Source organism: Rhinatrema bivittatum, chromosome 16, assembly GCF_901001135.1.
Source record: "Rhinatrema bivittatum chromosome 16, aRhiBiv1.1, whole genome shotgun sequence".
NCBI classification, from domain to species: domain Eukaryota; kingdom Metazoa; phylum Chordata; class Amphibia; order Gymnophiona; family Rhinatrematidae; genus Rhinatrema; species Rhinatrema bivittatum.
The window spans coordinates 5541497-5565046 of NC_042630.1; the positions used below are offsets into that span (position 1 = coordinate 5541497).

The 23550-nt window shown below is 47.1% G+C and overlaps 1 protein-coding gene across 3 annotated transcripts; it reads left to right on the plus strand.

Annotated features, from left to right (window-relative positions):
• The first annotated feature begins 270 nt into the window (after positions 1–270).
• Positions 271–23080, plus strand: LOC115078182 (endothelin-converting enzyme 1-like). 3 transcript variants are annotated; one of them, XM_029580927.1, is made up of 18 exons: positions 271–693; positions 5075–5213; positions 5912–6121; positions 6815–6939; positions 8233–8379; positions 9323–9388; positions 10739–10927; positions 11244–11386; positions 12771–12894; positions 14049–14159; positions 16082–16180; positions 17260–17337; positions 17555–17658; positions 18514–18624; positions 19417–19484; positions 19776–19939; positions 20889–20984; positions 21501–23080. In XM_029580927.1, exons 1-18 carry the CDS (start codon positions 667–669, stop codon positions 21675–21677), a joined length of 2178 nt encoding a protein of 725 aa, XP_029436787.1. In that variant the 5' UTR covers positions 271–666; the 3' UTR covers positions 21678–23080. The 3 variants fall into 3 exon arrangements, with proteins under 3 accessions (XP_029436787.1, XP_029436788.1, XP_029436786.1); XM_029580928.1 differs by having other exon boundaries at positions 5912–6067; positions 12768–12894; XM_029580926.1 differs by having other exon boundaries at positions 273–693; positions 12768–12894.
• Positions 23081–23550: the final 470 nt, after the last annotated feature.

The window sequence follows — 23550 nt, forward strand, 5'->3', positions numbered from 1 at the left end:
GCAGCAGGGTGAGTGTGCATCCCACGGACAGAAGAGGGACAGGATCTCCACAACATGGTCCCAGCAGAGCACTCTAGCGTGCCAGAGAGAGAGGGCGAGAAGCTGCTCTCCCAGGGTCCTGCTGAGCAGCCGTCTTGGTCTGGAGGGAGCAGCTCTCACAGCTGTGAAGCCCCGATAAGGACTCGGGGCTATGATAAGGCAGCTCCTGCAACCTGCCTGCATGCGACACGCGTTCTCGAGAGCTCCACAGGCACAGAAATAAAATGTACTCACCCCCCTGAGTTGATAAAGACCTCTCTAGAGGCAGTTGGGGCTCCCTGCTGCGCTGCCCCTTCTTCATCTCTCCTGTTATTATTGATTGCCTGAGGGAGGGAGCAGCCGTCCCTGTCAGAAAGCAGCTGTTGACCCTCTCTTCATGGCTCTTATGCTCTTCCCTCTAACATCTGGATTCTGCAGCGCTGCCAGAGAATCCCTTCTGTCTAAGTTTCATCCATGGGGTATCCTGCATGTGTGGCAGTGCTTCCTGTTTTGCACGGGGGATGAGGGCTGTGTTTGCCACTCCCCTCTTCAGGTGGTCCGTTAAAAAGGCTCTTCCCCAGCCAGGGACCTGATCACTCTCACTTCTGAGCCGGTGTCAGACGGAGGCACATCTGTCCCCTGAGAGTCATGAAGACTTCCGGCCACCAGCAGCAGGTACAGCCACAGACAAAGTCTATCTCTCTTTCTCTCATTTTAATTTCCTCACTGTGTGTTACCTTCTCTGCCCGTCCAGGACTGGGGGGGGGGGGGGGTCTCAGTGCTTGCAGGACCAGGGATGTCAGGGCTGCATGTCACAGTGTTCAGGGCGTCAGGGCTGGGAGTCTCAGGGCTGGGGCTCTCAGTGCTGGGGGTCACAGTGTTCCGGGCTCCAGGCCACAACGTTTGCAATCTTGGTGCCAGGGGTCTCGGGGTTCAGCGTCTCAGGGCTGAGTCCTTCATGGCGCACGTCTAAGGCTGGCATCCAGCTACGGATGGGCTGACCCAATTCTGGTTTTACTCCCTACTGCCTGCAGGGGGCTGTAAATCCTGATTTCCCTATGAAACACAGGAGTTACACGTCCATGCGTGCAGTGGGGCAAGAACCAGGTCCGGATCAGCCTGCTTGGGTCAACCCTGGGGAGGGCGTCCTGGCCATAACGGATGCATCTGCTGCTGCTGCTGCAGCTCTCCAGTCTACGTAATCAACCATGAGCCGGCCAGGAGCTCCCGAGTCAATCCATGTTTACCCCATCTCTTGCCTCTCCTCGCTCACTCTGGGCAGCCACAAGCCTGCGTCAGATTTGCAACTCGGACATTCTCAGACCTCGAACCTTGTGTGCGTCTCCATCCCTCCTTTAACCATCTCCCTGCTGCGCAGCCTGCTCTAAGGTTACCTTGTAGGCTAGCAAACAGAAGACTAGCCCAGAAGATTACTCTGTGTATGATTAGTGCACCACACGGGTCCCTTCTTATGATGGCCAATGGTGGCAACCTCGTTTAAAACAACGTCATAGGTAACCTAACTAAACAGCTCACCTGCTGCTGATGTTATGGCGGAACCGAGGGGCCCCATGGTTCTCTCTCTCACTGCGCTACGATCGGGCCCCCACCACCATCACGGCACTTCCACTTCCCGGAAAATTCAACAATCCTGGGGTGGAGCTAGGGAGGAACATCAGGACAGATTTGGAGCCTCTGCTCACATAACCTCCCTGTTCCCAATTCATCTGGATCCCAAAAAAACATCTGCCCCACTCTGCGGTCCAGGAAGACGTTCAGCAGGGGAGAGCCAGGGGGAATCTGTGCCTGAGGGAGCCGGACGAGGAGTGGGGGGGGGGGGGGGGCGTCTTCTTTTCTTGCCTTCCTTCCGAAACTCATAAAACTTCTGTCTTCTTAATAAAATGCATCTGGGCATCCCAACTGCTCTGAAGACAAAGAGGAGATGTGAAAGCTGCAGGGGGCGGAGGCACAGACAGGCTCTCAGATTATTAATATTAAAGTCTGTGAGTGGAATGCTTGCAGCTAAAAGACTAACATTGCTTCCTCACCACAGCATCCGTACCTCGCAGTAATGCCAGCTCTGCAAAAGGGATCTGGAAAGCCAGGAATAAACAGAAGTGACTGGGGGGACCCTCAGATGCCCCTCACTCCTGCCCTGCACATCCCCTGCTGTTCCAGTAGGAGCCCCCCTGCACACACACACACACACACACACACAGTTCTGCCAATGCACCTCACTCCTGCCCTGCAGCACCTCCTGCTATTCCAGTACTGAGACCCTCACACACAGCTCTGCCCATGCACCTCACTCCTGCCCTGCAGCATCCCCTGCTATTCCAGTACTGAGACCCTCACACACACACAGCTCTGCCAATGCACCTCACTCCTGCCCTGCAGCACCCCCTGCTGTTCCAGTACTGAGACCCTCACACACAGCTCTGCCAATGCACCTCACTCCTGCCCTGCAGCATCCCCTGCTATTCCAGTACTGAGACCCTCACACACACACAGCTCTGCCAATGCCCCTCACTCCTGCCCTGCAGCACCCCCTGCTATTCCAGTACTGAGACCCTCACACACAGCTCTGCCAATGCCCCTCACTCCTGCCCTGCAGCACCCCCTGCTATTCCAGTACTGAGACCCTCACACACAGCTCTGCCAATGCACCCCACTCCTGCCCTGCAGCACCCCCTGCTATTCCAGTACTGAGACCCTCACACACAGCTCTGCCCAATGCACCTCACTCCTGCCCTGCAGCACCTCCTGCTATTCCAGTACTGAGACCCTCACACACAGCTCTGCCAATGCCCCTCACTCCTGCCCTGCAGCACCCCCTGCTATTCCAGTACTGAGACCCTCACACACAGCTCTGCCAATGCCCTCACTCCTGCCCTGCAGCACCCCCTGCTATTCTAGTACTGAGACCCTCACACACACACACACACACACACACATATATATATATATATACATATACAGTCGTTCTGACAATTGTACTCAGTGTGTGTGACCTGCATGTGATGCAAACACACACTTCCACCAGGGTATAGGTTCAACCTGTGGTTTCAAGACATTTCTGAGATCCAAGAGAGAGAGGAAGTCACACGTGATCACATGACCCGGGCCTCTAATGAGAGCCAGAGAAGAGAAAGGACAAATCTAGAAAAGAAATGCCTTTTGTAGCAGAGTCATAAGTCAGTGAAAGCTCTCTGATGTCAGGATCCCAGTTTTGCTTTTCTTTATCATTCCAAATAATTTCACCAAAGGAATCTTCAGAGCTGAGCTGCAACCTTCTGACCACGGGGACAGCGGTGCCCCTTGTTCTCTCACCCCCTGCCGGATGCAGCCTTTTCAATGGCCATGGGAACAGCAGGCTCCATGATAAGGGCAGGTGGAAAGTCCATCTCTACGCCAGCTGAGATTCTCCTGAAGGCTCCTGCAAGATCCCAGCGGCCGGGAATGGGAGATGCTGCCACCTGCACTGACAGAAAAAAGGGTCCACATGAGAGGCAGCAAAACGTACCAGTTCCATGGCCTTATGGTGGTCTTAAAGGGATATTTAGACAGATAAAAAACTTTTTTTTTTAAAGAGAGGAAAAGACTTTGGCAAGAAAGGATTCTCACACCTGTGGACTCTTTTTCTATTTTACATTAAATTCTACAGTGAAAAAAAATTTGCAAGATGTGAAATGCTGCTGTGAACTTTTCTGTGTTGGCAAAATGTGCAGGTTTCATTTTCCTGGCCTAGAACTACTGCTATGAAACATGTATATAATAGTACAAGATGTACGCAGCCCTGTACAGATACAGAGAGAGCCGGTCCCAGCTCCTTGGACCTTAAGGTCCACACAGATGAATAAGAGAGACAAGAATTAGAGGTGGGAGGAGGAAGAAAACAAAGGAATGAGATTTAAGTTACAAAGGCAGATTAAAAGCTGGGTCTCCGTATTGCGTTTCCTTAATAGTAGTGATTATATTTACCCCCTATTCTAGGTTATTTTGGGGGGGGGAGAGTTTTGAGGACAGAAACCACATTATGTAGTTAGGAAATGCTGCAAGACATAAGGTCTCTGCCCCAGTAAAGAATCTATTTAATAAAATCAAAAAATGGGGTGGGCGAGTGAAGGGCAAGGTGGAAGGGGCAAATCAAACCCTTCCTGGGCACAATAGAGGCTCAGTTCTTATAACTGGGGCAGGATAAAATGCTGCTCCCCACCTGTCCTCCTTACATGAGTTACTCTGTATCACTTTATATTAAGGACAAAATGCTGCTCCCCTCCTGTCCTCCTTACATGAGTTACTCTGTATCACTTTATATTAAGGATAAAATGCTGCTCCCCACCTGTCCTCCTTACATGAGTTACTCTGTATCACTTTATATTAAGGACAAAATGCTGCTCCCCTCCTGTCCTCCTTACATGAGTTACTCTGTATCACTTTATATTAAGGATAAAATGCTGCTCCCCTCCTGTCCTCCTTACATGAGTTACTCTGTATCACTTTATATTAAGGACAAAATGCTGCTCCCCTCCTGTCCTCCTTACATGAGTTACTCTGTATCACTTTACATTAAGGACAAAATGCTGCTCCCCTCCTGTCCTCCTTACATGAGCTTCTCTGTATCACTTTATATTAAGGATAAAATGCCAGCTCCCCTCACTGGCTGCTATACATGAGTTACTCTCTATCACTTTATATTAAGGATAAAATGCCAGCTCCCCTCACTGGCTGCTATACATGAGTTACTCTCTATCACTTTATATTAAGGACAAAATGCCAGCTCCCCTCACTGGCTGCTATACATGAGTTACTCTCTATCACTTTATATTAAGGACAAAATGCTAGTCCCCTTCCTTTCCACTATACATGAGTTACTCCCTAGCTCTTTACATTAAATATAAAACACTGCATCCCCTCAGTGTCCCCATGCAGGATTTATGCTCTGTAACTTTAAGCTAAGCACACATTACTTGGTCTCCTCATTTGTGTTGGTACACAGGTCCCTCTGTGTCTCTTTTATCCACTCTTTCATCCTGCCTTTCCTTCCTCCTCCCAGGCTCGTTTTGAAGAACAGAAGTTGTCTGAGAGGTGGCAGAAACGTCTGAGGAGGCTCCTGCCCCTGAGTGCGCTGCTGACTGCCGTCCTGATCGCCTTTGCGGTGCTCCTCACCTTCACCGTGCAGAGCTGCAGCCGGGGTATGGGTGGGGGACAGGGGGACATTGCCCTTGGAATCACATCAGGATGATTTGCTGATACGTTGCTGATCTCCCACCCTCCTCCATCATTTTCCCTCCCACAGAAGGCTAAAAGAAGTTTTGCTGTTTTGTTTTTTTTATCCTGCAGTTTCCTGCTGTCGTTTGGGCTTTCAGCTCGGTTGGAACCGGACCTGGCACATGGTGCCAGGAGCCTTCATTCGCAGCTATTCAGGGATATTTCCCCTCTATTTTATAAAAATACCCAAGATGCCCAATCTGGTCATTGCAACAGCAGAGCTGGGGCAGCCAGACACAAGGGCTCTCTCCAAGCCTGCAATCCCAGGCTCCAAATCTGGCCACTAGCTGTGGCCACTGCACGATGGACAGGATTCCCTCCCTGCCAGAGGTGTATTAAAAACCTCTCATGCTAAATATCTGCCCATTTGAGGAGTGGGAGGGGGAGGTTAGCCCTAATCTATAATTTAAAAGTTAAAATTAAAATGTTTCTTCTGGAATTTGCAGGCTGCGAGGGATCAGCAGTTAGATTCACCTTGCCAAGATTTAGATATTATGGACAATTCTTGGCAAAATGGTAAAGGAAGCTGTAAGCAGATCTGTGGTAGAAGGGGCCTGCAACGCTCTTGGCGATACCGAGAGGACGTCCTGATGAGTTCGCTGTCTTCTGTTTGCTCTTCCAGGTCTCAGAAACTGCGACGCCCATGAGTGCGAAAGCCTGCAAGAGATATTCCTGGGCTCCAGGGACCTGGCCGCTGACCCCTGCCAGGACTTCTTCAGCTACGTGTGTGGCAACTGGGCTTCCAGGCATCCTGTCAAGGCGGGCACAGGGTCAGCAAGTACGTTTAGCAACTTATGGGAGGAGAACCAGCGCATCGTGAGAGATCTGCTAGGTAATGTGGATGCTGCACTGCCCAGCAGGGAGACGATGGAACCACACCATCCTGCGCTGTGATGTCACAGCGCCTCCCTTGCACTGTGACATCACAGCCTATCCCTAGAACACCCTTAAAGGTAAATTTTCCAGAGGAGCAGGAGAGGCTGGCATCATGCAGTCCTGTTTCAGGGAGGTGTATTTCCTGCTTCCCTTAGGAGAAATCAGAGTTGCAGGGTCTTGTGCGCACTGGCGGGAACACCAGGACCAGATCCGCCTGACCCTGCCGAGAAATGGAGCTGAGTGACAAGAAAGGGACATGCATGAGATTATACGCCCAGAAAACAGGGACAGGTTAAGATGTGGAAAACTGTCTGGAGCATCAAATCAGACACCGGAGTGGGGCGTCTACTTAACCACATAAATGCCAAGAAAATGGTTTCATACCTAAGCTAGACTGCACGTCCAAGTATAACAGACCAAAAAAACAAGCTGGCTATGTCCACTGCCTCTCACCCCATCCATGTCCATGGACGGCTCACCATGGCTTGATGCATCTATGGCCAGGAACCAATGATGCATTTAACTCCACGACTCTGTCCTCCTTTGAGATGTTGCGCTGCCGTGTCCACCTTGGGATGTTTAGCTCTCCACACAGGCCAGGAAGTGTGGTGCCCTCACAACACTAATGTTCAATCCATTTGGGTTTCAGAAACTTCACAGCATGGGAACGGCAGCTCTGCAGAAGAGAAGGCCCACAGGTTCTACCAGTCCTGCATGAATATTGAAAGGGTCCAAGAGCTGGGTGCACAGCCCATGATTGAGCTGATTAACAAGGTCAGTGAATGCTATGCTCTCCCATCCTAGACTTACTCTGCCTACAGGTTGCCCCTCTCTTTTATGTCCTAACGTAGGACAGTGATGGTGAGGTTACAGAAGAATGGAAAAGAGATGATGTCCTTTTGATCCAACATTCAACTAAGGTGTTGTGTTTGTGGCATTGTGGACCCTTGGTCGCTGTGGAGATGACTCCGCCCACAGGGAGGAGCCCCATGGAGAACCACAGTAATAGGCTAAGCTCATATAGCAGACAAGGAATGAATGGAAGGCTTTATTGTACTGCAGTAGATGATATGAAGCAGGAAGGTAAGGCACTGAGGTCCTCGAGGTGCCAATACATTCAACAGTCTTGGATGTAGAATCTCACCCAGATGTTCAAGATAGGTGGGCACCCGCAGTGCAGGCAACACCGAGCCTGGTGGGTGGAGTTGGAGCACCGGATCATAGAGGTACTCACAGGAGTGTAGGCGTCTTCCTGGTAATGAGATGGTGGGACTGAAGGTCCGTGGTGCAGGATGCATAGACTGGTAGGCCCTCCAGGAGCGAGTACCTGATAGTCCGGAGATCCTAAAATGAATAAGAGAGAGAGACCCCGAGGAGCGGTTGTCTAGTTAGTAGAGGCCCCGAAGGGTGGTTGGAAGTAGAGACCCCCGAGGAGCGGGTGCCTAGAGCTTCCAATTTAGAGAAATTCTAGGGAGCCCATTGCTTTCTAATTTAACAAACTCAAAAGTTCTTGAGATGAATTGTTTTCCAATATTCCCCTGAATTCTCTGGGGGAGGAGGGGAGTGGGGCAGACACAGGGACACAGGGACTCACACAGCCCTTCTACTAAGACCCTTGGAGATGGGAAAAGACAGGATGAGGAAGGATAGGGCTGGTTTGGGAATCCAGTGATAGGGTCAACCACGATTCTGTTCACTCTCAGAGCTTTGATACAAAACCGAGCTGTTTTGGGACATCAAGGGTCTGTTTTCTAGTGCGTTGCTACTCATTTGCCTGGCATGGGGGATGTACCATTGAGAAACTGATGGTTTTATATTTTAGTATTTATTTTGCTGATCATTTTAGTGTGTCATGTTGAGGTTTTTTGGTTTAGAAGGTTTTTTTATTGAATTCTGCATGTATTTTTGTAAACTGCTTAGAATTGTATGATTAAGCAGGTAGAAATGTTATAAATAAATAAATAAAATCCCATGCCTGCTACCTTTTAAAGGCTATTTTCACTTCTGAAAGCATGGAACCCACCTAGAACCTTAAACCTGTTCTCCTAATAGCTTTCTCTTTTCCAGCTTGGAGGCTGGAGCGTCGCGGGACCCTGGAACCGAACAGACTTCAATAAGACTCTGCATGTTCTGATGGGGGAGTATAACACCTTCCCTTTCTTTAAAGCTTATCTGGACTCCAGTCCACGGAACCCCAATGCCAGAATCATCCAGGTGCTGTATATAGGACCTGGGAGCAAAAGAGGCTAGGGGCTGGATGTTTTCCTCTGGGGAAGGTGATGGGGTAATGCCCCAGGTCATTAGATGGCACTGCACCCTAAAGGTTTCAAAAAGAGTTGAATGCCAGGTAAAGAGGCCTCAGGACACAGAAGTGTCCTGAGGCCTCTAAAGACAGATCTGTGGAAACCCCCATCCATCCATAACTAGAATGCTCTCTGCCCCCCTGTGGCTTCTCTAGATCCACATTCCTACTGTATAATCACCATTCAAGTAGCTGTCTGGGAAGACTGATGCCAGCAAAAGTGAAGAGGTAGGATTACGTGCTATGCAAAGTACATGCAGATGTATGGCTGACTGTCCTCTGTAAGGCCACTAGAACACATCAGCTCAGAAATTAGAGGAGGATTTACCCTAATTCCACCAAATAGAGGTCCAGAAGAGTCACCCAGTGATTTGCACATCACTTTCCACTCTCTCCTTTGGCCACTGGGTCACAGTCTTACCCAATATGGTGGTCGTAAGGCAGCAGCTGTTCCTCCTCCTATCTGAAGCATAAGTGACCATGGCTCATTAACGGAATAAGTCACTAGCCTTTTATAAGTGAGGAGGCGTAAGAAAGATCACGTTTGAGCTGAGATTAACCAAATTACAGCCAACCCCAGCTAGGCCACCTCATCCCTTACCTCCCTCCATCGGCAGCAGGTTTATTGATATTATAGGCCCGCTTTTCCCAGGGGTTATTTACCGTTGCCCGCCTAGGTCTCTTAACCTCTTCAGCCTGAACGTCCTTTAACTCAGGGAAACCCACCTTAGGGGTAAACCCTTAAGTACATGGTTATTTTATGCCAGACCTGTGGGGATTATGCAGTAGATGTGGATGGCTGCTTCTATCATATTTCACATTGGGTCAACCATTGCTGTCACTTTTATTTCTTAGATCGACCACCCAGATTTTGATATGCCCTCAAAGAGCCAGTTTGCAGATGAAATGGATTACCCAAAGGTATAGTGTGCTCTGGGTGAAGGGAGTCCTCCTCCTACCTGTAGCAAAACAGTGGGATGTCCAAAATCACCAAACATTTCAACAAAATGTCTGCAGTTCCAAAAAAAATGAAAAGCTGCATCTTTAATTTTTCAGAAACTGATAGGCTGTAAAGACCAGAAATATCCTCTAGTCTCAACCTCTTCTCCCCTTCCACTGCAGTACCGTTGACCCTACCGGTCTCTGGCTCTACTCTCACTTCTCTACAGCCGAGGATCATCTGTGCTTGTCACATGTCTTTCCTGGGTTACAATGGTTGAAAGTTCCGGTAGCCATCTTGGTCCAAGCTCCTTGTTCAAATATCACAACTTCCCAAGGTCACTTGAAGGAGGGATCTATGTGGTTTCAGTCACCTATCCATGATATGATGGACTGTAGTCTTACTGAGATCGTGCCATCTGCACTAGGCAAGGAGGCTGTAATGTTGATTACATCCCAGCTTTACAAGACAAGTCAACATTCATGGATCACCAGTAAAAATACACAGAAATTAGCTGGAAAGAAGTGATATTATACTGTCCTCCTAAAAATATATTCCTCAGCAAGCAAACTAGAAATGTCATTACTTCAAAATTTGTAGCCTGCCAAACGAAAGGTTACAATGATGATAACCATTAAGGACCTGGGTAGAAATAATAGCTTTCGAAACAAGGGATATTTCCAGATGTGAGCATCTAGGACTATTGCACCCTCTTCCTCAGGCAATGAATGGGACCTTCAGCAGTCCCAAAAGTCTGCATCTGGATATAATCATTAACCTTAATGGGGGCATCTACCCAACTGCTGTGCTGGTTTTCTGTTAACTAATTATTCTGTGGGATTGAAATGCCTCCCACAGAACACAGTCATGGCTGTGATAATTCAAAACATCCACATTTCCACATATGCAAACGAATTCTCTGGGTTCTGGCAAATACAATTGTGATTCTTTGTCCGCTGTAGGTAACAATCCAAGAGGCCTCTTTCCCTTTGGAAAATGCTCTCCTTAGCCTTCTTTTGACATTCTCTCTTTTTTGTCTTTTTCTCTCTCTCTTTAAAAAGTTTTCTTCCTTTTCCCTTTCTTGTTAGAAGTTGTTTCATGTTCCATGTTTCTTCTCATTCCTTTTTAGTTCTTTCCTTTTTCCTCTTTCTTGTCTTTTGTCTTTAGGTCTCCTCTATCACTTTTTATCTTCTCTCTTTCTCGCTCCCTTTCTATTTTGACTGTAGCAATACCCAAAATTGTGAAGAGTAGGATTTTTTTTGTGCAGCGTAGGTGAAACTCGGTTCCTCAGCAAAAAACATGTATCTTGTCTCCCTCAACTTCCTTTGTAGGGTCTGAGGATCTATCTCAGCTACCTGATGACCCTCGGAGAACTCCTGGGTGGGAGGGAGAATATGACATCGATCCAGATCCCAGCAGTCTTCTCCTTTATGTCCAAGCTTCTGAATGAGGTCACGCCCTTGGCGGAGCGTCAGGCGAGGGGAATGCTCTTTCAAAACACCACCATTCAAGAGTTACAGGTAGAGTGCTAACTAAGGTCAACAGTTCACCACACATGTGTCAAGAAGAGTTCCAGTTGACCACAAACATTGGTTTGAGGACTTCTACTTCCCTTTGTTAATGATTACAACATAGTAGAAACTCCTCATACTGCTACCAAGGAGACATTTCCATTGTCTATACTCCCAGTCCCAGGGAATCCACTCCCCTTGCACTACTGAGAAAGATCCTGTGCAGATACTAGGAAGATGTTTTATTTCCTCAGATTGCAAGTGATTGAAAAATGACTCCTTTTTCTGTCTCACAATTCCTTGTTTCCTGCTTGTTTCTACCTAGGAGTTGGCACCCTCCATTGATTGGCTGTCTAGCCTCCGAGCCGTGTTTCACCCCCTGGCTCTGAATACCTCTCAGTCAATCCTGGTGCATGACATGGAGTACCTGAAGGGAATTTCTCGCCTCTTGGGGCAGTGGCAGAAGACGTAAGCTGTGATTGCTGACACCAAGTAACTCTCAATGGATTAATTAGCACAGTGTCACTGGGGTGCAGGCTCTTCTATGCCTCCTCTTCCCCACTAGGATTTACTAATAGATTCTAGGTCATGTGGTGCAGCTGAGCCAGTCCTGTTTTAACCCCAGTGAATCTATGGCCTTATTCTTCCAATTTCTGTAAGGAAAGCAGGAATTGCAAATAAACAGATGCAGCGCGGTGTAACTGGGACTGGCTCAGCCTGCCCAGCTGACAGTAACTAATCCTGATTCTTTATATGTTCTGTTCACATGTTATTTTATCAGGAAACTTTTAAAAGTAATGAATTACACAGAGGTGCACTTTCCAATGCTCCATGCTCATCTACTCCCTTTCAGTGTAGCAAATGACCCTTCTCATCTCCCCCTGTGCCTCCCTCTATCCTGTGTGCTGAGCAGTGAGTTGTTCATGATCTGTAATGTAATTCTCTCCCGCCACCACTTTGAGCTACAGGAAGAACCTGCGAGGTCTTGATAGTTCATGTATCACATTGTTTTTCTTGGTGCTTCAAAAGGTATCACTAAACAACATAGTCTCCCATTTCTTCCAGGAGCAATATGGCTACTTCATCTCTTCACATAATCTTGGCAGTGCTCACAAATTTCTCATTTACTGCTAAAGGATAACAAAATGTTTATAGATGTGCCCTTTCAGGGTTCTTTGACATTGCCTTAGGAAGGAGCATTGTTCCCTTGACAGAAGCTTAGGTTGATTCAAGATTTCTTTGGATGATTGTGCTTCTTGTTAGTTTCTTTGCCAATGAGCTGGATTGATGCAGCTCTCTACCATGAGTTTATTTTCTGTTCGATTGGTCACTTTTGGAAGATCTTAGGTTGGGTGAGTTCTCTTGTAGGTCCATTGAATTTCCTGCTGAGTTGGTTTGTGTGTTATAGAGAACAGAAAACAGCATGCACTCAGTTATCATGCTTCTTGTTGAGATTCTCCATTGATGAGCTTTGGTTTGGTTGAGTACTCTACCATATGATCTTTTTAATTGTGTTACTTATTGTGTTGATCATCTGTTGAAGAGGACAGACTCAAGATATTCCGGGTCATCAGGTTTCTTGTTGAGATTCTCCATTGATGAGCTTTGATTGATTGAGTGCTCTACCACTGCATTTTCTGCTGAGTCAGGTTCCTCTCTTAGAGTTTGGATGGACTTATGGATCCTATGTGATTTCATCTTTCTTGTTGGGTTTCTCTATAAATGAGCTTGGACCCAAGCAGGGCTTTCTTCTCATGGGGCTGCCAGTTGGACGGGTCACTCTGTTCATGAATCTGGAGCCTGGAGCTCCTTGTAATCATGGGCTATTTGGTCTCTGTCTCTTTTCCAGCAGTTTCCTGCAGATCTACATGATCCTGTGCCTGGTGCAGAACCTGACCCCTGCTCTAGATGATAGGTTCCAGAGGGCCCGCAGGGAGCTGAATGAAAGACTGAAGGGAAGCAGTACTCAGACAACGGTTTGACATTAGTCCTTCTCTTCTTCCATTTTCAGAGACTTTCACATGTGACTCCATTTCCCACACATAAGAACTCACCCCTCCCACCTTAACAAGTCCTACTTAGTGGTAAAATAGAGCAGCAAGGGATAGTTTCTAATACTTGGAGGGTAGGAAGACCATCATTCTCATTGACCAGTACACTTAAAGTCATGTTGTCACTAGATATGGTTCCACAAACCACCTCCAGCATTCATCCCTCCATCTCCTTGTCATCTTCCAGCATTTAATTAATTAAATTCCAGCATTTAACTAATTAAGGAATTACAAACCTCTCACTTAACTTCCTGCTTTTAAAACATGTTACTTAGTACAAGTCACACTTACCACCTCACCCCAATGACTTTTGTTTTCACGTCTATACAACTTTGTATAAAACCATTATACATATCAATTTATTGCTTGAATCCCTTGTACATATCTTATCCCCATGTGTCTGTCCTCACCCTCCCCCCGCCCCCCCCTTTGTCATGACTACCCCTACCCCTCCCTCCCTAAGTTATTTAGTTTCTTGCTCTGTCTCTGCATTAGTTTCTTGCTCTGTTACTGCATTTATGTTACATACTGTTATTTGTAAAGGCTTCTGCCTATATATCTTATGGTTGTAAGTTACTTGTAAACCGGCACGATGTGCAAACGGCTGTCGGTATATAAAATTAAATAAATAAATAAATAAATAAAAATTTAAGTTCTCCTTGTTACCCCCCAGTAATTGCTACTTATCCAGCTAAGTAGCACCACCCTGATTCACCCACTGCCTGGTTACTAGATATCCGGCTAACTACTTAGCTGGCTAAGTCCTATTTATCCAGCTAAGTAGCACTGAAAATTGGCCTCCTTATCTTTGAATTTCTGAATTTTTATTTCATGATCTCTTTTTCTCTCTTCCTGTTTGTCTCTCCCCCACCTTTCTTTCACTGTGTCTCATTGACTTCCTCTCCATCTCTCACACACACACATTTTTTCTTGTTGATATGTAGACTCCTCTTTCTATCTCTCTCAGGCCTCCCTCTCTCTCTCTCTCTCTCTCATGTTTCCCCTCTCTTTCTCTGTCTCCATCTTTCTTTCCTACTCTTTCACTCACACAAACACGCACTCTCTCTTTCTCTGCTTAGGTGCTGATTCCTCGCTGGAAGAAATGTGTGAGTGAAACCAGCAGCTTCTATGAACCTGTCGTGGGAGCCATGTTTGTTCGAGAGACTTTCGAACCCAAGACCAAAAAACTGGTAGGCCTCAAATTCTGTACAACTAGGATCACTCCACAGGGTTGCACCAATGCAAATGTTCTCCTATCCCCAACTTATTCCACTCTTGCCCCCCTCAGCAACCTCCAACATCCACCCATCCTTGATCCCCTCATCACCCTCCAGCATTCACCTTTTCCTTGTCACCTTCCCAATATTCACTCCCCTCCATGTCACAACCCACTCAACTGTCAAACTTACCCGCTCCTCGCCTCTCCCACTTTCAGAATTCAGCTCTTTTCTCTCGCCACCAATCACTCACAGCTTTTCTGGTGCTTGGGGTGAGTGGCTCCCTCCTCCTCCTCTCTGTTGGTAGCACTGGTTGAGCCACTTTGTCTGCTGTGCCCCCTCCCTCTTCTGCCCCCATGGTAAGAAGCAGCATGGGCTGGGAGAGAGAGGGGTGAGTAACAGCTGAGTGTGAAAGCTGCTCTATAGTGCTGGCAGCTAGCCTGGCCAGATTAAAAAAGAAATACAGCCAGTTTGCAACCCTGTCTCTCTCCTGACCTCCACCTCCTTCTACTAGGAAACAAAGAATGAGAAAAAAACCTTTCCACTAAAAATTCGTTATTCCTTTTGTCCTGGTTTCTCTACAGGACATGGCACTGAGACAGGGAATGGTAAATGGTTTTGTGCTTCTGATGTCCTGCTAGTCTAACTCAACCTTAGCCCTGCCTGACTCTATCGCATCCTGTTAGTCGTCAGGCTCCTCTCTGCCTTGGTTCTCTCTACTCCTACTTTCTTCCCTGTGATGAATTCTTTTCCACCTGTACACCTCATGTTTAGGGGCGTACCTTGAGGTTCAGTTGTTCAGCCACTTCTCTGCTTTACCTCCTTCCTCTTGGACAATTCATTTCTAGCTAGATGTACTAAGTAGTTTTTCTCTTGGATACCAAATGGAAAAATGCCTTCATCATTTAATCCAGCTAGCCTTGGTGACTAACCTTTTTCTATCCTAAAAGTATTCTCTCGAACTCCCCCATTACCACCTCCATTCATTCTCTTTTCTATCTCAAGACATCTCACCGTTCCTACCCCCATTCCCACATTCTCCTAACATCTGTCTCCTCTTTGTCCCAGGACACCTTTCCATTCCTATCTTTGTTCCCCTTTGCTCTTCTAAAAACACAGGAAGTGCCATGCTAGATCAGACCAATGGTCCATCAAACCCAACATCCTGTCTGTTGATAGTGGTCAATCTGGGTCACTTGGTAGTATCCAAACCAGCTAATCCAAAAGGGGAGATCCATTCCCTGTTGATCAATACAAGACTTCTCTCTATCTCCTCCCATTCCCCCCACTTTTCTAACTGCTTTCTCCTCTCTGTCCTACCATATAATTGAATCACAGGCAGTGGCATCTTTTTCTCCAGTGTCAGTGTCTCTCTGCTTCAGACTCCAGTGCCACACCTCTCCTCCCATTGCCTATGAGAAATAATCTTATCCTGATGTGTATGTGCAGCAATGTTTTACCATTTTAATGCCACATCTGTCTTAAATCACAGGCTTCCTTTTGTTTATGGTTTTGCTATGAAAATACGTTTTTTTTTCACTGTGAAAATTAATCCCCATCAGTACGCCAAATTTAAAACAGTTTCATTGGCTTTTGAAACAGATGAGAGGAGAAAAATGATAAAGTCTTCAGCTTCTTAACATTTTTTGTCCTCTTTACTTTCCCAATGACATAATTTCTTTGTTCAGATTGTCATCAGCAATCCAAAAATATTGTGTATTACAATATGTTAGGATCAGCCCAGACGGTGGTCCCATGCAAGGTATCAAAACCCTGCATTTTCCTGAGGAGAGACGGTCACAGGCTCTTATTAGATTCATTCCTGCATCTCTGTCAGTATGTCTGTCCTATCTCTCACCAGCAAACTCTTTTCATGGTCATGTCACATCTACTAGGCAGAAGAGATGTTCTCAGAGGTGCGAGCTACACTCCGCAGCCGGCTGGAGAGCCTGGAGTGGATGGATGAGCTGACACGGCAGGAGGCGATAGATAAGGTGACATCTTGTGCACGCAATCATCTATCTCTCATGTCTACTTTCACCCATTCCCATGTCTCTAGAGTAACATGGGACCTCTGCAGCATTCCATAACACCCTAAGGAGACCCAAGCAGGCTCTGATAAAAATACTAAGCTCAGTTTAGAATCTGGTGATCAAAAATGGCCGCCAACTATCAGAGGGCATCCCAAATGGCAGCTGAGGTGGCTTTACTACTTCATCCTAAATTGATGCCCTTTTTGATCCAAAGTAAAAATTATCTAAACATGGAGTTGCATATGAGTTTTGAGACCAAATAGGTCCATTCTTCAGATGTGAAATGTTTAACAGTGTCTTTAGATAATCTGGCTAACTCCAAAAGTTATCCAGAAAAACCCTTTGAATATAGACCTCATTGAATCCATGCAAGCAATGAGAGAAAACCAGGACTGAATCAGTCTGACCTGAGAAAAAGGAGCCAGTTGGTCACCCACCATACAATCTGGTTGGAGTTTAGGAGAAGGGAAAGGGAGGTTAAATAATTTTTACTTACGTTCATACAGTAGGTGGGTGAACAAGGAGAGGAAGAGAAAGGGGACTCACAGTTTCACAGTTACATTAAGCTTATCTGAGAGCTCTCTGGGTCTGGTGACGTCAGATCTAGTTTTTATACACCCCTCCCCCCACTCTCCATTGCATGCTGGGTCTTGTAGTTCTTAGAAAAGTGGGAGTTGCCACTCAAGAGAGACATGGGGTAAAACTCAGCCTGTCAGCTATGAAATGGTTGGGCAACCCTATCCTACCCCTTCTCCTACTCGTTATGTGAATGTCCTTCATGAGGATTATTGAAATTAATGCACATTTTAATTATGCTCTTCATATTTGGTTTAGTTATTTAATTCTGTGTGTGACGCTGAGCTGTCTTCGTTAATGACTTGCAAACATTGGGTTCACTTTAGTAGATTAGAAATTCTCATTCAGATAAGAATTGTTCCATAGCACACAGAATGAGAAACGGTCCTTTTGGAATAAATGTTCAAGTGGCAGATATTTTCATTACCAAAATCAATTCAATGTTTTGGGGGGTTTTTTTCAAGCTTGAGTCCATAAAGGTGCAGATTGGATACCCGCCCCAAATCCTCAACACCAAAGAACTGGATCGTGAATACGCAGAGGTAAAACCCAGGGGAAACTCTCCCTCAGCCCTTGCTCCTCACCCCAATTCTTATTTCTGCCCCCATCACCCCCACCATCACAGTCAGCACTCCTCCACCATTCCCTACTTACATCCCCCTTACATCCAGCTCTCCTCCACCATTTCTGTTCTCTTTCATTCTCTTGTCTATGTATGTGTGTCTCTCTTTCTTGCCTTCCTTTTTCATTTGTCCTCAGTTTGAACCCCATGAAGACACATTTTTTGCAAATGTACTGGAGTTCCTGCGATCATCAAGGAAGTGGATTCACCTTGGGCCTATGGACACTCATGGAGAGGAGAAGTATGTATTCTCTATAGGATGAGTATGTAACAAGGATAGGAAGAGTAATAACTTGGGCAGACACAGCTGGACTACCTCCCCTCCCTCAGACCTCCAATGCCATGTCCACCTAGACCTCCATTCCCTCTCCTCTTTTGAAGTTCATGGCTCTCGGCCTCTCCAAACATAGCAGTGGCTCCTGGTGATGACTTGGAGTGGATCCTGGTGGCAGCAGTGACAGGTTCCTGCCTCCCACCATCCCCCCATGAATTTTGCCATCTAAGCCACCTAGAAGGCCTGCATGGAAATCCAGGCCTGGGCAGCATGAGGACAGGAGGAGTGTGTGTTGTTGGCAGTTGGCAGAATTTGGGTGCACCCTGGACAAAGTTAGCATATAGCAAGGACAGGATGTGTCTGGAATTTGGACTGGATGAGCTTGTATGATAGACAAGTTGTGTACGTATCGTAGACAGAATGAATGTGTAGCACGGACAAGGGAGTATGAAGAGGAAGAGATTGCATTATAGATAAGAGGGGTTTATCCAAATCATCGTCATCGTTTATTTGTAGTTACACTTTTCTACCAACAGAGTTCAAAGCGTGTGGCAAGGAATTGTGTTACAGAGAAGGAGATTTGAAATTCCATAGGAGCATGGCTAATTTATAAAAGAACTGGGATTACAAAGGGAGTGAGTAATGATAACAATTAACATATGGTTTAGTAACAGACTTATAGTTCGAGATCTGCTGGCGAAGCATCAAAGAACGGAGAGCTAGAGGAGGGGGAAAAGAGGAGTCATCCACATGGAAAGGGCAATGCAGTTATCAGTCACTGTAGAGTTTAGAGTTGAAGCTCTCTCTTTCCGTTTCTTCCAGTTGGGAGGTTGCCCCTTCCTCTGTGTATTCCTACTATTCCCTGCGACACAACGCTGTGGTCTTCCCTGCAGGCATGTTCAGGAGCCCCTTTTTCCACAGACATTTTCCAAGGTACGCGGGGAAAAGCACCTCCTCAGGGGGAGGAGGAAAGGTACGCAAGAGACTGTATGTGGGGGAAAGGGACTGCTCATATCTGCAAGGGAAAGGCGTTCCCCGAGACACGCTGGGGAACGGAAGCCCTCCAGGGGATGCTGGGAATATGGGCCTCCCAATAGATGTAGAGAAAAAGGGAGCGCCCCAGGTATCCTGGGAAAGGAGCCTCCTAAGGCATGCTGGGAAAAGGATGGCGGCATTCATTGTGCGAGCGCCCGGATGGTATAAAGAGCTCCTGTACTTCCAGGAGCCAGAGGCTGGCATGTGCGGTTTACGTAAACTGAACTCTCTCCCCCACCCATCACTAGCCTGGGAGCCAGGCTCACCACACATTGCAGACGTCAATCTGTCATGCAGGGATGATGAAACGCTGCCATCTTGTGGGATTGCAGACTCATTTCCTGTGGAGAAAATCAATTTAAAGAAAACTTAAAGGAGAAGCCACGCGCAGACTCCTTTTATTGTCAAACCTTTGTAGGTGTTTTGGTCCTGAAAATGTAAAAGTATGTACATACCATGATTGTGGGGGTCATTTTAAACATAGGTCACACAGTCCTCTAAAAGGCCAATTCTGTGGGTAAAGCACCAGTCCCAGACACATGCACAGATACAGACAGAACCACACCCCCTCCATGCACATGTGATCACCTGTATGAAGCCCACACACACTGATATGTACACTCACACTCCTGCATGCATGGTCCAGGACCAGCCCTTTCTGTACTAACATGATCCGTATTTATCTTTCAGCGCCGTGAACTTTGGGTCCGTTGGCATGTTTATGGCTCACGAGCTGCTGCACGCTTTCTACGAATATGGTGCGTATCCCGAGTAATCGTGGATATCAAGTGGTGGCCCAGGGGATTGTGGGAGCTGAAGTGTATCCTGTATCCAGGGAACCAAATCATTCCATCTGTCATTACAGAGATTAATAAAGAGTCCCCTGCAGTTTCAGCCCCTGCGCTCTCTGCTTGTTGCAGGAGTCCTGTCCAGTCTGCAACAATCTCCCAGCCCCCAGCTCCCCGCAGACTCCGTGTGCTAACCCTTTCACCTGCTCCTTCTCCTAAGGGTCCCAGTTCTCACCCCCCTTTCTTTCTGAATGTCCACAGTGTTCTTGGGTCTTGCCAGTAAGCAAGGGGACGCACTGGAAGAGGGCACCCACTGCCTGGTGGGGCAGTACGAGCGATACACCTTGCACGGTCTCACTGTCAACGGCACCGTGACCCTCCTGGAGAACATGGCAGACAGCGACGGCCTCACCATTGCCCACCAGGTGACCACAGCCGTGGGAGGGGGATTCTTGGCAAATCGGTCCCGGAGGGTTCACTGCCTCAAGGAGACAGACGGTGTTTCCGTACTCACATCTCCTCTGACACAGTAGGATAGAAACTTGCAGACAGCCAGGAAACCAGCCATTGGCAACCAGTAGTCCAGACGGTGTGTCTCCTGCTGATAGGGGAAATCAGCAAGGCCTCTATTCAGGCCTGAGGGGGGATATGATAGAGGTCTTTAAGATCATGAGAGGTCTAGAACGGGTAGATGTGACTCGGTTATTTTCACTTTTGGATAATAGAAGGACTAGGGGGGACTCCATGAAGTTAGCACGGGGCACATTTAAGACTAATCGGAGAAAATTCTTTTTCACTCAACGCACAATAAAGCTCTGGAATTTGTTGCCAGAGGATGTGGTTAATGCAGTTAGTGTAGCTGGGTTCAAAAAAGGTTTGGATAAGTTCTTGGAGGAGAAGTCCATTAATGGCTATTAATCAATTTTACTTAGGGAATAGCCACTGCTATTAATTGCATCAGTAGCATGGGATCTTCTTAGTGTTTGGGTAATTGCCAGGTTCTTGTGGCCTGGTTTGGCCTCTGTTGGAAACAGGATGCTGGGCTTGATGGACCCTTGGTCTGACCCAGCATGGCAATTTCTTAGGTTCTTATGTTCTTATTCTCTCTTTCCTTATTTCTCTCTCTCTCTCTCTCTCTCTGAATCTCCCTTTCATCTTTGGCCATCCTCTTTCTCTCGCAGATTCGGATTCGGGAAGCTTTCTTGGCCTGACAGGGTTGTCGCCAAATAAATGCAGAAAATGTTTAAAATAAAAGGGAGGAAAAACATAAGCACATAATAGGGAAAACCGCTGTGAGATGCAATAACGTCAGAAAGCCCCTAACAGCGGAGGACGTTTGTAGTGCCGTCACTGAATCTTCCTTCTCTCTTTCAGGCCTACAAGAGCTGGCTCCAAAAGCAGAAACATGACAGAGTCTTACCGAAGCTCAGGCTCAGCCCCCCTCAACTTTTCTTTGCCAGTTTTGCCCAGGTAACGGAGGGCAGGGGAACGGTTTTCTTCAAGAGAAATCTATGCACGAGTTTCTCATGCCCCGCAGCCAAAATCCTTCCATCTGGATTTTGTATTTCTTTTGCAAAGGCAAGAGCTGTGGAAAAGTCCATCACCGTGAGGCAAACCCTCCTCTTTGGGCCACAGCACTGTGGTGGAGCCTGCATGTGCGGCAAGAACAGGACTGCTGGGGAGGGGGGGGGAGACCACTGCTATCTCTGTTCCTGGATCAGGGATAGGTAGGTCCGGTCCTGGAGCACCACAAACAGGTCTGGTGTTCAGGATATCCATGTTTTGAGGTAAACATGCATGCTCTGCCTCCACTGCATGTAAGATTATCTCATGCATATTCATTATGGATATCCTGAACACCAGACCTATCTGCGACACTCCGAGACTGGAGTTCCCGATCCCTGTCCTAGTTATTATTATTTGTGTTCACGACACCCTTCTGTTGATGGGTTTTGCAAATGGACTTTCTCGTTTGTCGCCACTCAGGCCTTCTGCGGAACCGAGAACACTGAAGGACTACAAGAATCTTTGTTCCGGGACCGCCACAGCCCCTCCCAAGTCCGTGTCCTGGGGGCTATCGCCAATAGTGAGGAGTTTGGGGGCCTCTTCCAATGTCCAAGAGGCTCCCCCATGAACCCCGAGAGCAAGTGCCGCATCTGGTGATTCCTGAAAGAGGAGGAAGGATGGCCAGTATGGGCCAAAGCAGTAAAGCATCAAGGGAAGCACTGACATCGCCTCCGCATGACCTTCAGCTGCATCGTTGGCGATGGACAGTACGTAACGCTACTCAGAGCACAACCCCAGGGATGTGTCTACAGAGATCCCTACATTGTTTAATGCCAAGCATTTCCTGAACTTTTTCTTAATTTGAATGACTGTGTTTTTTATTTTCCTGCTTCCTGGCTCTGAACTGACACGGGAAATGGCATTTGTTGAAACTAAGAGACCTGCAATCAACCTGTGAGTCCTCAAGATGGTGCCCTTGCTCCATAAACATTGGAGTGGTTCTTCCACTCAGCATCTTCCTGTAGGTTTCATAGACCGATCTTCTTTTACATGTTCTCCACAGTAACTCCTCCTTCTGTAGGTCTGTAATCATTGGTTCATTGGCAAAGCTTTGGTGAGCCAAAATAGCAGAGCTGTTGGCATCTCTCAAGGAGCGGACCATGCCTTAGAGCCAAGTGTGATCATCGAGTGCCTTCCTCCTCCTCCCTCAAGTGAGATGGGATTTCAGAGTGGCTAAAATATGCAAATGAACCTGGTTCTTTTCCTGCCCCCCAAACAAATCACATGCAAATTATCACTCATTAATACTCAATATATATATCCCAAAAACCAAAGCAAATCAAAATCTACAGGCCGATAGAGTTAAGCTCCAGGCCCGGGTGGGAAACTCTGTGATGCACCCTTCATCCCTGAGCTGTAAGTCATTGCTGGATTTTAAGGTTTCCAGTTGGCTCCTGGTCAGCAGGGATAGGCTGAGCTGAACTTCGTTTTCCCTCCCAGTGGCTCCAGCTTTTTAAGGAGAAACTTCAATTTCAAGTCCATCAACGCCACAGGGTCGAAACCAGGGCCAGCTCGGTCTGACTTGGTGCTCCGCTGGCGAGTCCCTTTAGAGAAACCAGCGTGAAAGAGCAGGGCTCCAGCGCCGGTGGTCCCAGCCAGCCCGACCCCGGAGGAGAGCTGCCTGCCTGGGAAGAGCTGGGGCCTGGATTTACCCAGAGACAGCGAGTCCCTCTGGTTCTCAGCCCCATTCCTCTCCCTCCTTCCCTCTCTTATCGTATCCGTCATGCAGTGAAGTGACAGTGAAGGTGCCCTGCTCAGCCCCCGCCCCAGAGGTGGCTGCATGCCTTTCACTTTGCGATTCTATTTTGACAGACGATGTACAAATACAAATTATTATCATTACAGATAACTTTTGTAATAAAGCTATGCAAATCGTAGCCATCTCATGTCAGAGCACTGTTACAGGGACTGATCCATTTGTCACTGGATCCATGGCAGGGACTGATGTCTACAGCCTTCAGTGTTATATTAAGAAATAATGTCTGACTTTGTGTTCTCTTTCTGGTGTTAAGTTGATTTATTTATTTGCAAAGGCGTGCACGGTCATATAATGTGTTAGGCAGAAGGGAACCCAAACGTCTCTGGAATCGGACCTTCCCTTGACTGCCTAACAGCTCCCTCTTTCTCTGCCAGGGTAATCCAGGGAACAGTGAAAAACAAATTACCTGCTTTTCATCCGGAGCCAGCTCTGCAGTGATGAAAAATATTCCTTTCCAAACTCAGATCTGATAATCAGCTCAGGATTGCAGGATCAGCTCTCTTTCCTAGTGCGAAGCTGTAACATCCCACCAATATATTTTCTGTCCATAAAACAACGGCTCCCCAACTTGTCCTGCTGTCTCCCCACAACTGGCTGAGTTTCCAGGAGTATCCACAGCGAATACGCACTACTTTAACTTTGTCTATTTATTTATTTTATTTATTTATTTAAAGGATTTATAATCCGTACGATCTAAAGTACTCGGCGGAT